This window comes from Sorex fumeus, unplaced genomic scaffold (genome assembly GCF_029834395.1).
Source record: "Sorex fumeus unplaced genomic scaffold, SorFum_2.1 ptg000051l, whole genome shotgun sequence".
Taxonomy (NCBI): domain Eukaryota; kingdom Metazoa; phylum Chordata; class Mammalia; order Eulipotyphla; family Soricidae; genus Sorex; species Sorex fumeus.
The window spans coordinates 203,500-218,422 of NW_026606108.1; the positions used below are offsets into that span (position 1 = coordinate 203,500).

The window sequence follows — 14,923 nt, forward strand, 5'->3', positions numbered from 1 at the left end:
AGACAAAAATGATCGTCTGTACTTTCAATGCTCGTACGCTAGCATCAGATGCATCCATCGAGGACCTGATGGTACAAGCGCGAATGATCAAGTACGACATCATTGGTCTGACCGAGACAAGAAGGCACGAATCTCACCATGCCGTTTTCGACACTGGAGAAGAATTGTTCCTCGGAACATGCGATAAAAGAACTCTATATAAAATGTATTAAAACTAGGGAGAAAGTCTTTACGAGGGATCTATGAAGTCTGTCAAAAGGCATCATCCAATAAAGTTAGTAAGAAATTCACTTAAGTTATATAACAAGTTTTTAAAATTACCTGATTAATTTTCCTCAGTTCATTCGTTGCTTCAAAGTTATTTGGTTCCAGTTCTAAAACTTTTTCATAATCTTAGTAAAAAGAAGATGAACAATTTTTGAAAGACATAGGATATAAAAAAAATGTACATCACTTGCTACATGTGACAAGAGGTCAAATGAACCATGATAAAATAAAAAGAAACTAGGGAACATTGACAGACCTACTGAACTTTCTACATTTTTCCCCCAAAACAGACCAAATCTACCTTCTCCCACCAGCCCCAGAAAGGATAGTGGCTTTTAAAAGTTGTATGATTTTTGATTGCAGTCAATGCCTCTTTTGCAAACTACAACACCCAAAAGGATAGAGAGAACAAAAGGGAATGCCCTGCCACAGAGGCAAGGTGGGATGGGGGGATGGGGGTGGGAGGGATACTGAGCCCCATGGTGGTGGAAAATGGGCACTGGTGAAGGGATGGGTGTTTGATAATTGAAACCCAAGCCCAAAAATTTTAAATCTACAACTGTACCTCATGGTGTTTCACTAATAAAATTTTTTTTAAAAAGTTGTATGTTTTTGTTTTTGTTTTGCTTTTTGGGTCACACCTGGCGATGCACAGGGATTACTCCTGGCTCTGCACTCAGGAATCACCCCTGCCGGTGCTCAGGGGACCACATGGGATGCTGGGAATCGAACCCGGGTCCACCGTGTGCAAGGCAAACACCCTACCCTCTGTACCATGGCTCCAGCCCCTAAAAGTTGTATGTTATTGGGGATGAGAAGCAGTACAGTGGCTTAGAAGGCACTTGCTTTGCACAGAGCTGATCTGGGTTTGATTCCCAACATCCGATACGGCCCTCTGAGCATTGCCAGGACTCCTGAGTGCAAAACAGAAGTAATCACTGAGCATCACCTGGTGTGTCCCCCCGAACCAAAAAAAAAAAAATGTATATATCAAAGCTGTATTTTATAAAAGCCAAGAAGCAGCAGAATCCTACCGGATAACAGCTTTACTTGGATTCTGTAATATACACTAACACGACCCCATTTTACCTGTGAAAGGGTTTAGAATTTACAAATAAAAAAGCGTTAAGAGCTTTGTAGGTGGGGGCAGAGCAATGTTCTACTACCTATTTTCACATGGGAAACTAAAAATCAGAGAAGATATGTAACTTTCTCCTGGTCATATAGCTAATACACGGTAAAATGACTATTTGAAACAAATTCTGATTGGTGTCAAACAATGTGTTCTGTTCCCAAACATCAAAATCCCGTTTAAATGACAAAAAATGGGCTGGAGCAATAGGACAGTAGGTAGTGTGCCTGCCCCAGGTATGATCCCGGGCTCCCATGTGGTCCCCCGAGCATCACCAAAAGTGAGCTCTAAGCGCAGACTCAGGAGTAAGCCCTGAGCACTGCAGAGTGCAGCCCCCAAACAAATAAACAACACAAATGGCAAAACAAGCATCTTTAGAACCCTAAGAGCACTTTAGATAGTGACTATGGGGGTCAAAGGGATAGTACAGCAGGAATGGTGATTGCTTTGCACGTAGCAAAACCAGTTTCAATCTCCAGCACCCCACATGGTTTCCCAATCCCTGCCCAGAAGTGACCCCAAAGCACTAGCTGGGAGTAGCCCCTGAGCACTGCTGGGGATGGCCCCAAAACAAACACAAATACAGTAACTATGGCTATCTAGTATTATTTGCATAGCATCTGTTAAATCAACCGATTTCATTGAAAGTTCGAAACTTTCAGATAATATGACCTGTAAAATATAATACCTGTTTTGGCATCCTCTAATTTTTGCAAAGTAAAGCGAGCAGCATCTCGTCTGGCATAAGCCTTTGTATAATCTCTATTCAAGGCAATGGCTAAATTACAATCAGACTCAGCAACAGCAAATCTGAGATTTAAAATAAAAAGGTGAATAGAAATATCATTAAACCAAGATTTTAAAATTTGCTTCAGAAATTCCTGTAAAGGGAATTAACTTCCTAAATGAAAGTTCCACTGAAAGTTTGTTTCCAATCTCCTTTTATTTAGTTAATCCTACTAAGAACAGTAAATTTTGATGGTTAAATTCTAGTAGCATTCTCTCTAAGAGCGGAATAAGAATGCTCATTAACATTGCTCTTAAGATACTAGAGGAGCGATAGCACAGCGGGTAGGGCGTTTGCCTTGAATGCGGCCAACCCAGGCTCGATTCCCAGCATCCCATAGGGTCCCCTGAGCACAGCCAGGGGGAATTCCTGAGTGCAGAGCCAGGAGGAACCCCTGTGCATCACTGGGCGTGACCCAAAAATCAAAAAAAAAAAAAGATACTAGAGGAGGTAAGGTGGTTTTGCCTTGCACACGGCCAAACAGGTACGATTCTGGATCCACACATGGTCCCAAAGATGGCCAGGAATAATTTCCAAGTACAGAGGCAGAGTAAGTCCTGAGTACCACTGAGTATGGCCCACAAGCCCCCAATTGAGGATGAAAAAAGAGCGTCGGGGTTAAGGTGTTTGCTTGTATGCCCGGTTCAATCTGCACCTGCATATGCTCTCCTGATTACCCCAGAAGTGGCCCCTGTGCCTGATCCAATACCAAAAAACAAGCAAAGGAAAATATATATGCATAGGCTGCGAAACAGCACGAAAGAAACCTGTCCAAAAATATTCATAGTACCACAGTTTCAAAACAGAAAGGAAACGTGGGTCTCAAGTATGCAGGGAGGAAGGGAAGGGTGGGGGGCAGGAGACCAAGGAACTAAGGACCAATCCAGCCAACAGGAGGATGAACACACAACGGTATGCTTCTGAAAAGGAATTATCTAGCGCTAAAGAGAGAGCTCGAGAGGCAGGAAGTGCATCTGTGTGCAGCAGGCCCAGACTCAGTTCCCAGCAGCACAGACCTAGGAACAGCCCCCAAACAGAAACAGACCACCGGCAGCAAAAGAAGACAGTGGACGCAGCTCTGAAAATGAAAGACCTACCACTGTATTTGAGACATCTGTCTCTTGGAAATAACACTTATATCGGCAAGTCACAGAAGATGACGTTCGTGACTTTTGGCAATACCCACAGCACTCAGGCTATGCAACGCTGGGGAATCAAACCACTGCTGGCGTGAAAAAGCATGTGCTCAGGCTGGTGGGAGAAAGGGCAAAAGAAAGCAAAGCAATACAACACATTATTTAGAGAAACACACTTTTTCTTTAAATCAAAGAATGATAAATATACAAACTGATGGTTACCCGAGAGTGGGATGCAAGGATCAGAATAGGAAAGGGACTACTGAGGTGAACTTGGAAAATATGAATGTTCATGGGTGAGAGAGAGAAAAGGCAGTAGGGCACCTACCTGTCTTATACACAGCCCTGAGCAACCAGGAGTGAGCCCAGAGCACAGAGCCAGGAGTGAGCCCTGAGCACCACCAGAGGTGGCCCCAAAACAAACAAGATAAAAATAGCAATAATGCTCAACAGAGAGCTGCTACGGGATTAAAGTGCTTGTCTTGAATGCAGCCAACTCCAATTCCATCCCTGACATGGCCTGATCTCTTAGCACAGCTCAACATTGCTCCCTACACCAATGGGTACGGTCCATAATGTTCAAACTCTTAAACTGCGTGATGGATTCAGACTTAAAATCATTCCTTGTAACTGTCTGCTACGTCACAGCTATAACATTTTTTTAAAAGGTAAGGATATCATAGATTCCAAAGACCTAGACACACATGATCCAAATAGTAAAAATTCTGATACCAACACGATTCATGTTTCCAGGTAAGAAATAAAATAGAGGGATTAGAGGTGAGAAGTGATACAGGAGGGAAGGCATTTCTTTGCCTTGCATGCTGAGGATTCCAGTTCAATCCCCAGCACCACATACAGTCCTACCCGCTGCCAGCAGTCACTCCTGAGCACAGAGCCCCAACAGCCCAGCAGCAGTAGGTGTGGACCAACAGTAACGAAAATCAAACGTAGGGGCCGGAGAGCCAACTCGAAAGACTGAGCACATGTTTTTGCCCTGGGTAGATCCGAGGCATAGCATGAACTAGTGGGCATGCCTCCAAAAACAAAATAAAAAATAAGCTAGACTGTATTTTGTTGCTGTTCTTTTCCTTTCTTGTTTTTGGGGGATTGGGATAGGTGTGGGGAAGGAGGTTCACGACCAGCAGTGCTCAGGGGCTATTTCTAGCTCTTTGCTCACTGACAACCCCCAGCAGTCTTCCAAGGTACCATTTCCCGCCAAGGGCTGAAGCCAGGTAGGCCATCCCCATGCAAGGCATGCACTCAGCCTATTCCACTGTATCTCTCTTGCCCCAAAAATGTCTGTCTTTTTTAAAATGCCATCACAGTATCCCAATTATACTATCATGTTTTTCAACTTAAAGGTTTTTGATTCTTTAAAGTTGGAATGCCCCCATAACCATGCCACTGAACTCTGCATGAGGCTGTTTTCACTTGGGGCATCCCAGAGGGGGCCAAGTGAGAGCCCTCCCCGCCCCAAGGGACCCAGCCCCGGCAGCTGACCTCCACTACCAACTGCCACCACGCGCCAGGCCGCTTTCCACACACTTGGGCTGAGCCTCACACATGAGTGAACATATTCCTGGACACATCCTAAGACATTCCCTACCCATTTTCCATAATGACCGCACAGTTGATGGGGTTCAGACAGTAGGCAACAAATCATAGAGGGAATTATCTATATAGAGAGAGAGCCCGGCAAGCTACCGAGAGTATCCCACTTGCAAGAGACTGGTAAGCTATCCGTGGCGTATTCAATATGCCAAAAACAGTAACAATGACAGGTCTCATTCCCCTGACCCTGAAAGAGCCTCCAATACTTTGGGAAAAGACGAGTAAAGAGAGGCAGCTAAAATCTCAGGGCTGGGACAAGTGGAGACATTACTGGCACCTGCTCGAGCAAACTGATGAACAACAGGATGACAGTGAGACAGTGAAAGTTGGAATATATTTTACAATAATGAAAGTTAAAGAGTAAAATGTAGGTTAAGTTGTGGAATGACTTTTCAAAATGGAAGGAAATAAACTGCTGAAAATTTTATCCACTACCATTTCAGTGTGTGAATTACTCAACATAATGACTCAATTTTCAGAGGAAAACCTCAGTAAAGTGAATCACAGGGAGTGGTTTGAGCACATAAATGCTCCAAAATGCTTTTGAAGAATTTATAGAGTTAAAAAAGGTAATTTTCCATCTCTCCCATAAAAATACATAAAATTCTCTTCAAAAATATACGTCCACACAAAACATCAAAGACAGAGTGATAGTTTAGCAAGTAGGTCGCTTGCCTTGCATATGACTGCCCCAGGTTCGATCCCCAGCATCCCATATGGTCTCCTGAGCCCACCAGGACTGATTCTTGTGTGCAGAGCCAGGAGTAAGCCTACCACAAGGTGTGACAAAATATATATAAAAATACATTCACACCGTGTGGAAAACTCCTTACTTTTTCAATCTAAAGTATGCTGATGCTCTGTTTGTTGGTAACACAGGATTATAAGGATCAGCGTGCATGCCTTTGGTGTAGCATTCAATGGCATCATCATATTTTCCTTGTCTGAAGTATTTATTGCCCTATAAAAATCACAAGTCAAATATATAGTGGCACAAAATTCCAGAGTTCTTTTCTTCAGTATCATGCTTCTCTAACTCACTGGCTGTCTGATCAAGGCTAACAAGAAAGAAAACTAAGCAAAATCATCATTTTACAAGAGCTTAAACTCATTAGATAATCATTTCTTGGGTACAACCTAAAGGAGCCGCTGGCCAAAAAATGAAATACTCAGCTTGATAAACTCGTCACTGACAGTAACAGCTTACTGTTTAGTCAAAGAAAGTTATAAAAGGAAGTTTAATCTAAGAGATTTCCACCATTTTGAAAAGCAAAATGACTAGTTTAACAAACAATCAGACATCCCTCAGGGAGACTCTTCCAAAACCCAACCAAAGATGAACTATAAAATAGGGGACTGAAACATAATATTCATGACAAAGCTCAAACGCCAATTTTAAGTTAACTTCAGTCCACGACTAATAGTCCTGAATAATTTTCTAAGTCCTAAGCACTTCATGCACTAATATTCACTTATGTATTTCTTAATGTTCGCTTTATGGTCATAATCCACTGAGATTTAATAACAAAATTGAGCTTATTTTACAACTGGAGAAAGAAAAGGCACAAGTGACCCAAAAGCCTTTTCCCATACCAGGTCCCATTCCCCCAGCCACTAAGCCATCCTGCTGCCTACCAGACCCTGGATGGTTTTGAAGAAAGAAATCTTGGGATCCACGTTTTACACAGCTTTTGCCTCTGAAGGAAAACAAAGCAACCTAGAGAATACCTTTTCTTTTAAAGCAAGAGCCGTTTGTGAGTCTACGTGAATTCCATCTTCTTCTGACTCTGATTCTGGAGACACAGAATCACGAGTAGTGTCTTCTTTGTCAAGCTCATCCAGGACAGTGTCCTGCAATCACAAGAATCATGCCTATCATCAGACGACTTAAAAAATAAAGACAAACTCAAACAAAAAAGGAGAGATGGTCCTGGAATGTGTTAATTCAACAGAACACTAACGAATGAAAACACACAAAAAACTGAGGTCCAAAGGATGGTTCTGAGTGACTGAGTGCCAGTCTGGCAAGACCAGGCCACGTGTCCGGGCTGGTGCTGTCCTGGTGGCTCTGCTGTTTGGCGCCCACAGCCACGCGAAACTGAAGCCTGCGAAGCACCCACAGCCAGGAGTGGCCCCCAGGAAGCCCGTCCACGCTCACCACCAAGAATGTGCACAACTGAGGGAACTGACACCCAGCAAACACCTCAGTCGAGTGTGTGAGGGCCACAGGGAGCGATGCAGGCCACACAAACACAGCAGCCAAGCATGAGGTCGCGGCGAGCTATGCAGCGCCCACCGCACCACAAACAACAGGACAAGCACCACACCCAAACGCGCGATTCCTGGTCGTCATCATAACCAAAGGGAAGAGGGAAAATGAAAACTGATTACGGTCAGTGTGGAATGTTGGAGTTCCTCCCCACATCCGCCTGGGTTTCCTCTGGGCATTCTGGCTTCCGTCCATACCCTACCCATACGCAGTGGTCACAACAGGAGCAGAGTATCAGAGCACCCAGCAACACGGGCATTTGGTGCAGGGCTGCTTTCCACCTGGTGCCTGAGTTGCTGGGATAGGCGCTAGTTACCGTGACCTTGGAACTATAATTGGTGGGCTGGATATGAACGATTACAAGGAACTGTCTAATACTAGAGGTGTTGAGTGATCAGCTGATACTGTGACTGATAAGAAAAAGTGGTTTTGGTCTCCGATTCCATTCTTGTAGAGTTCCTAAAACCCTTGGAATTTCCTGATGAGAACAAAAGGTGTCTTTTGTTATATTGGATTAAATGACCCTGAGACAGTACCTAAGACAGGCAGCTAGTTGTCAGAACTGGAACCTTAAGTCCCATCTCTCTAATCATCAGAATCAAAGGCTTAGAATCAGTGATTTAATCAACTGTGCCTATGGAAAGAGGCCTCCATAAATCACTCAGCTCAGTGATTTTTTTTGAGGACACACCCAGCTTATACTCAAGACTAATCCTGGCTCTGTGCTCAGAGATCCATCCTGGCAGGCGTGGGGGACCATCTGTGATGCCGCAGATCAAACCCAGGTCAGTCGGGTGGAAGGCAAGCGCCCTCCCCGCTGGACTATTGCTCCAGTCCCAGGCCTCCATAACTTCTGAAAAGGGTAAGATTCAGGAAACTTCCAGGTTGGCTCAGGAGAGGGGAGACTGGAGTGCTGAGACAGCATGGAAATCCCTTGACCTTTTTCCATGCCCTGCCCAGTGGCACGCCTCTAGCTGGCTTCTTATGAGTTATCCTCATAAAAGAAAGAAAGACCCTCTTAACTTAGGCACCGTGATTTACCAAGCTGTGATAACAGAGTCTAAGGCATCCAAAGTTCTAACCCAAAGCCATCACCTGGGCCAGTGCCCCTCCATCAACATCCCTCTCCCCACCCACCTCAAGCGATGCTATTTGGAACAAACACAGAACTCAGTCCGTGAGCTGCTCTAGCAAATAAACTCAACTGAGAAGAAATCCTGACACTGACAGGCTGCAGGTGCCGTTAGCAGATGCCCTGGGAAGGGCGCCCCAAGCTGCAGGCGCAAGTAACATGGCACACGGAGGGCGATCTTTGGGCAGAGGCTTCAAACTCGGGAATCTGAGGCCACCTCTGCGTAGACAGGATCAGGACTGGGCTGAACTAGAGAACACCAAGTTTGATAGTGTGGGAAGGAAACTCCCACACATTAGAATGTGGAGGAGAATCAAAACCTACCAAGAAATTAGCCAACAGCAAACTCCTACATATGGTCCCTAACTCACTATTCTGTTCCCTAAAGTCTAAAGCTGAGGACAGTGTCCCTCATTTTGTCCTACTTTGTTTAGGCTTATAGATGTGATAAGAGAAACACCTGAGGGCTTATCGGAGGACCCTGACTGCCAGGACTCAAGGATGACTAGACCTTGAGATGTGTGCCTCAAGCAGCCAGCCTACAAGAAATGCATTGTTCTAGAACCCACCCGTTTGCAACCCACCCTTTCTTTCTCCTTGCTCTTCTGCTATTAAAAATCCCTCTTGTGGGCTCAAAGAGATAGTACAGCAGGTAAGGTGCTTCCCTGGCATGTTCCAAACCAGGTTTGATCCCACATACAGTCACCCAAGTCTCTTCAGGAGTGATCCCTCAGTGCAGAGCCAGGGGTAAGCCCAAAAACTTACATAACAATAATAATAAACTTGTATCATATTAAAATGGGCTGGAGCGATAGCACAGCGGGTAGGGCATTTGCCTTGTGTGCAGCCAGCCTGGCTGAGCCGGGTTCGATTCCTTTGCCCCTCTCAGAGAGCCCGGCAAGCTACCGAGAGTATCTCACTCACACGGCAAAGCCTGGCAAGCTCCCCGTGACGTATTCAGTATGCCAAACACAGTAACAACAAGTCTCACGATGGGAGACGTTACTGGGCCAACTCGAGCAAATCAATGAACAAAGGGAAGACAGTGCTGCCGTGCTACAGTGCTTTTACAAATGTGAAAAAAAGAAAAGAATGTTTCTGGGACACCCCCAGCGCTGCTCAGGGCTTCTTTTGGCTTGGTGCTCTGGGATCATTCCTGGTCACACTTGCAGACTATATGCAATAGCAGGGCTCCAACCCAGGTCAGTCACATGCGAGGCAAGCACCAGACCCACTGTACTATCTCTCTAGCCACAAACATTATCCTTTATCTTACATCTTCTTGAGGAACACAGCTCCTTATCTAAACAAAAACCCTGATCCTTATATAAACAATTGTTTGCATTTAATAACATCATTTTAATTACTTGTAAGTAAAAAAGGGTACAATAAAATCTGCTTAGTCTCACTGTATGAACATTAAAAGATGGACTGAAATTTAACTATGTGTTTAGGAGGATGACTATAAACATACCACCAGCCTACCACTTTAAATCCACATTTGTCCAACCCTACTGTGCTGACATATATGAAAACTAACGACCGTACGTCAATAAAGCAGTTGCGCAGATTTGAACATTTGAAGGAAATGGTAAAGAAATATCAGTATCTTAAAGGATAACGGAAATGACTTTAGCAACCAAGGCAGCCACGACACTGGCCACACAACGTGTCATGATCACTATGTGTTGAATGAATTAACAGCTATACAGAAAACATCTAAGAAATCATCTTAGATGATGATTTTCACTAAGGAGTATTATAAGAAGATACTAACCTCTGACAAGGAAAAGACACAAAACACTGAAAGCAGACTAGATGATTCATACTAAAAATGGTATGCTCTGAATTTATTTCCAGAGAAATTCATTCAAAACCAAAAATTTACTTCTCTAATACTAGAATCATACTAAAGTAGATGGGGACTATTTAAATAACTGTCAACTCCCTCATATAGTTGATTGGTCTTGATTCAATAAGAAAAATACAATGGGGTCAGAGAGAATCCAGAGGGCAGGTACCCACTTTGCACAGGACCAACTAAGGGGTAATCCTGGCACTGCAGACAGGACTCACCTCGCACCCCAGCACTGCCTGGCATAATCCTGCGAACAGAGCCAGGAGGAAGCCCTCATCACAGAGAGGTAGCACTGTAGCACTGTCCTGCTGTTCATCGATTTGCTCAAGCAGGCCCAGTAACGTCCCCATTGTGAAACTTGTTGTTACTGTGTTTGGCATGTCGAATACGCCATGGGCAGCTTGCCAGGCTTTGCCCTGCGAGCGAGATACTCTCGGTAGCTTGCCGGGCTCTCTGAGAGGGGCGGAGGAATCGAACCTGGGTCAGCCGAATTGGCCGCGTTCAAGGTAAATGCCCTACCGCTGTGCTATTGCTCGAACCCCACAGCTAGGTATGGCCCAAAAACCAGTAAAAGAAAAATGAAAAATACCACTACCTTGGAAAACTGGCAGGATCTTACAGAGCTTCTGCATATATAAAATGACTCTGAAAATCCCCTCCAGGTGCTTCTTTCGTCAAAACACCAAACTGGATTCAATCCCTGGCATCCTATCTGGTCCCCCACGCCCTGCCAGGAGCTTTCCCTGAGCAGAGCCAGATCTGAGCACTGCAGGTTGTGGTCCTAAAGTGCACTTCCCCCCACCCCCCAAGAAAAACACCATGAATTATCAGTATTAATATCAAACTGGCTCTTATCATTAAGTACAGCAAGAAAATATAGTCATTTAGGTGCTCTTTTTAAGAACCATTTCTACTTTACATATATATGAGATCCGTGATTCATAACGACGATGGCCTCCCATGAACATAATTCAACATTACACTCATCCCAGGATACACCTCCCTCCCAAGCCCACACTCCATCACTCAACTGTGTAGGTCAGCTCCCCCTTGGCTACCTTCAGCCCTTGGTTGCTACCTCGCTTTTTCGCCCCCATTTTGAGCCACACCAGCAGCGCTGAGGTTTTACTCCTGGCTCTGCACTCAGGGGTTACTCCCAGCGGGTTCTGGGGACCATAACCCAGAGGAGTCATGCGGTCCACTCCCCCCTGCCATGTAGCTTTAAGCTCACCTATGAGAGAGATCATTCTGTATCTAATGTTGCTTTTTTTGTTTTGCTTTTTTCATTTTTCTTGTTTTTCTTTTGGTCTTGGGGCCATACTCTGTGGTGCTCAGGGATCACCTGTGGTGAGCTCGAGGGATCATATGTGGTGCCAGGTTGCTGAATCCATGCAAGGCACACTCCTCACCTCCGGTACCATCTTTCTGTCCCTCCCTCTTTCCTTCTGACTTCACGCAGCATCATATCTTCTAGTTCCACCCGGGTGCTGCAAATGGCATGATTCTGTTCTTTCTTAGAGTTAAATGCCCATCAGAATGACAGTAGGAGCTAGTTACATTTTTATACAATACAGTACATTAATGGCATTCAATATGCATAATTATTTGATACACACTACATATACAATCCATATTTTAAGCTATTTACCCCGTGAGAATTATCAGTCTATTAGCCATTCATGACTCCTAACAAGTCTTAATATACTAAAACATTTGACACTTTTTTAAATTCAATCACCATGAAATAGTTACAAAGTTGTTCATGATTGGGTTTCAGTCAGACAAGGCCCCAGTCAAGACCTGTCCCTTCACCAGTGTACAAATCCTGCCACCACTGTCCCAGTTTCCCTGCCCCCATGGGTGAGTGTTTGAATGTGGATGTGAGAGTGCCTGTGTGTCTCTCCTCTTTCAGGCACTGTGGTCTGCAACGCTGTTGCGCAAAGGTTATGATATAGAAACACTTTACCTCCCTGCAGCACTCAGTTCTGGTCCCGAGTGATCATTCCCAACGATCACTGTCACTGTGGTCCCTTCTCTAGCCTAACTGCCCTCCCCCACGACTTATGGCAAAATTCTACCAGGGACCGGTCTTCCTGGCCCTCGTTCCTATATCTTTGGATATTATTCTCATACTACTTTTTTTTAAATATCCCACAAATACACATTTAAAACTTTTAAAATAAAACTTCTGGAATGTTGACAAGGAAGCAAGTCACTTCAATTTTACTATTTTACAAAACCCTTTAAAAACCATGCTTTATTTAAAAACGAACAGCATTGCCGAATGCAATACAGGGACGTCATTTACCTCTTCAGGAACCCCATTCTGTCTTCTGAGTTCCATATCCTTTTGCTTAATGTCTTTTTCCCAATGTTCTAAATCTCTCATAAAATCTTGTAATTCTTCTGTATTTTGTTTCACTTGAAGTTGCAATTCAATTGCTGTACTTGTTGAAGTCATTATGGTTTGTAGAGCTTTGACCAACCAACCTACGATAAAAACGGAATAGAGTGAGAAGAGAGTATAGCAGGTTAGGAGCCTGTCTTACACCTGGCTGACCTATTTTGTTCCCTGGCACCCCATAATGGTCTCCCAAGTCACCCAGGAGCCAGGAGTGATTCCTGAGCAAAGAGTTGGTAATAATACCTAAGGATAGCTGGATTGACCCAAAAAAAAAACAAAATAGGAGAGAGAGAGAGGGGAAACAGAATTTGGTTTATTTTTCTAAACCTATCTAATAAATTTTTTACTGGGTCATAAACGGTCAAGGCAGATAAAAGGGGGCCTAAAATATGCTGAAAACAACCTACACTACTAAATAAATCAATCAACATTTGCAAAAGTAAAAAAAAATTGTTTAAAACATTCGGACATCGCTGTGGGGCTGGAGCAATAGCACAGCGGGTAGGGCGTTTGCCTTGCACACGGCCGACCCAGGTTCGATTCCCAACATCCCATAGGGTCCCCTGAGCACTGCCAGGAGTAATTCCTGATTGTAGAGCCAGGAGTAACCCCTGTGCATCATCGGGTGTGACCCAAAAAGCAAACAAACAAACAAACAAACAAACAACACCATTCGGACATCCCTACAATGTAACAGGAATGAAAAGTAATGAAGAAAACACTGAAATCAGCAAGCACACACTGGCTGCTCACCTCAAATTCAAAATCACGTCCTAATAACCCATTACTCTTTTTTTTAACGCTGAACTCCTGTGACTGGCTCTATATACAGGGTCAAAGATGCAAAAGAAGTTGGACAAAGTCCCTTACTTGGTAATGAAAGCAAAATTTTAACAAAATCACACCAGGCATGTTTTCTCATTCTTGGGGTGAGATCTATCTCGGGCCAAATAAAGGACAGGCAAAAATTAGCTGGCTATGATGGCGACCTCAAAAATCCCCTGAGACACTGAAATGTTTGCCCAGGGTTAAAAAGTGATTGGACAAGTGGTTAACACGAAGTGACAGGCTGAGTGAGGAACTAGTTAGAGTGATGGGAGAGAAGATACCAATGCCAACATCTTGAAATGCAAGTCTGTGACACCTTACCTACAGCTCTAAAGCCACGAGAAAGCACCAAGATGTAAAATAAAAGGGAACTTTATTCTTCATATTGACAATGACAGAGGAGCTTGAGTGCTGGAGACATGTGGGTGTGTGATTGTCAGTAACATGGTATCAAAAGTTTGGTCGAGCTGAGTCTGGCTTGAGGGAGGGGGCATGGGGGAGAGGGTAGTTGTTAGTAATATGGTATCAAAACTTTGCTCTGGCTGAGCCGGGCTGGAACTTGAACTTTTCCTCTTAGAGTACACACTGGTCACCTGAGACCATCTGCCCATCTTGGCACACTTTGTCACTCTTGCCACTTTCGTCCAGTGAATACTACAAGCAGAACCAAGTGGAAACATGGAACTGATAATACCGAGTATCGCTTGTGTGCCAGGGGGCCAAGCTCTTGCCAGTGTATTTAGTGTGGTCAGAACAGAACCCCATCTCCGGGGAAATGACAGAAAGGGTGAACAACATTCCTGTAAATGCACAAACAAACTTAAGGGCCAGGGGTTTGGACTCACTCGGGGCCGGAGCAATAGTGCACTGGGATGGGCACTTCCCTTGCACGTGCTGACCCAGGTTTGATCCCCGCATCCCATATGGTCCTCTGAGTACTCCCAAGTGTGATTCCTGACTGCAGAGTGAGGAGTAAGCCCTGAACACAGCTAGGTGTGGCCCCCAAGACAACTAACTGGACTCGCTGGCTCTGTAGTCTTAGTCAATTCATTCCACTACCTTCATAGCACCCCTCTTGAAGAGCCCAGCAGACTACCAAGAGTATCCAGCAGGGCCTGGCAAGCTCCCCGGGGCATATTCAGTACGCCAGAAACAGTAACGACAAGTCTCACAACTTGTTGAGATGTTACTGGTGCCCGCTTGAGCAAACTGATGAACAACAGGAGGGCAGTGATACAGGGCCACAGAGCAGCTTGAGAACACAGAACTCAGTCTTTAGATGTTCTGTTTTGGGAGCCTGATGAGTCAGGAATCACAATTTTTGGAGGGGAGGGAAGCAGGGGGATGCTTCGTCCCACCCAATGTTGCTCAGGCGTGACCCCCAGCAGTCTTGAAGACCATGCGTGATGCTGAGAATTCTGTGTTCTGAAGCATGCTAGGCAGGTGCCTTAGCTACTGTACCATCTCTCTGGCCCAGGAATCATTAAAACAGGGTT

At 44.6% G+C, this 14,923-nt stretch overlaps 1 protein-coding gene across 1 annotated transcript; it reads right to left on the reverse strand.

The window, feature by feature from the left end:
* Window positions 1-208: 208 nt before the first annotated feature.
* On the reverse strand, window positions 209-12,559 carry LOC130033005 (RNA polymerase II-associated protein 3-like). Its single transcript, XM_056124704.1, has 6 exons — window positions 12,504-12,559; window positions 6,665-6,787; window positions 5,770-5,897; window positions 2,088-2,209; window positions 322-392; window positions 209-214 (listed from the first exon to the last, which is right to left on the reverse strand). Exons 1-6 carry the CDS (start codon window positions 12,537-12,539, stop codon window positions 209-211), a joined length of 486 nt encoding a protein of 161 aa, XP_055980679.1. The 5' UTR covers window positions 12,540-12,559.
* Window positions 12,560-14,923: the final 2,364 nt, after the last annotated feature.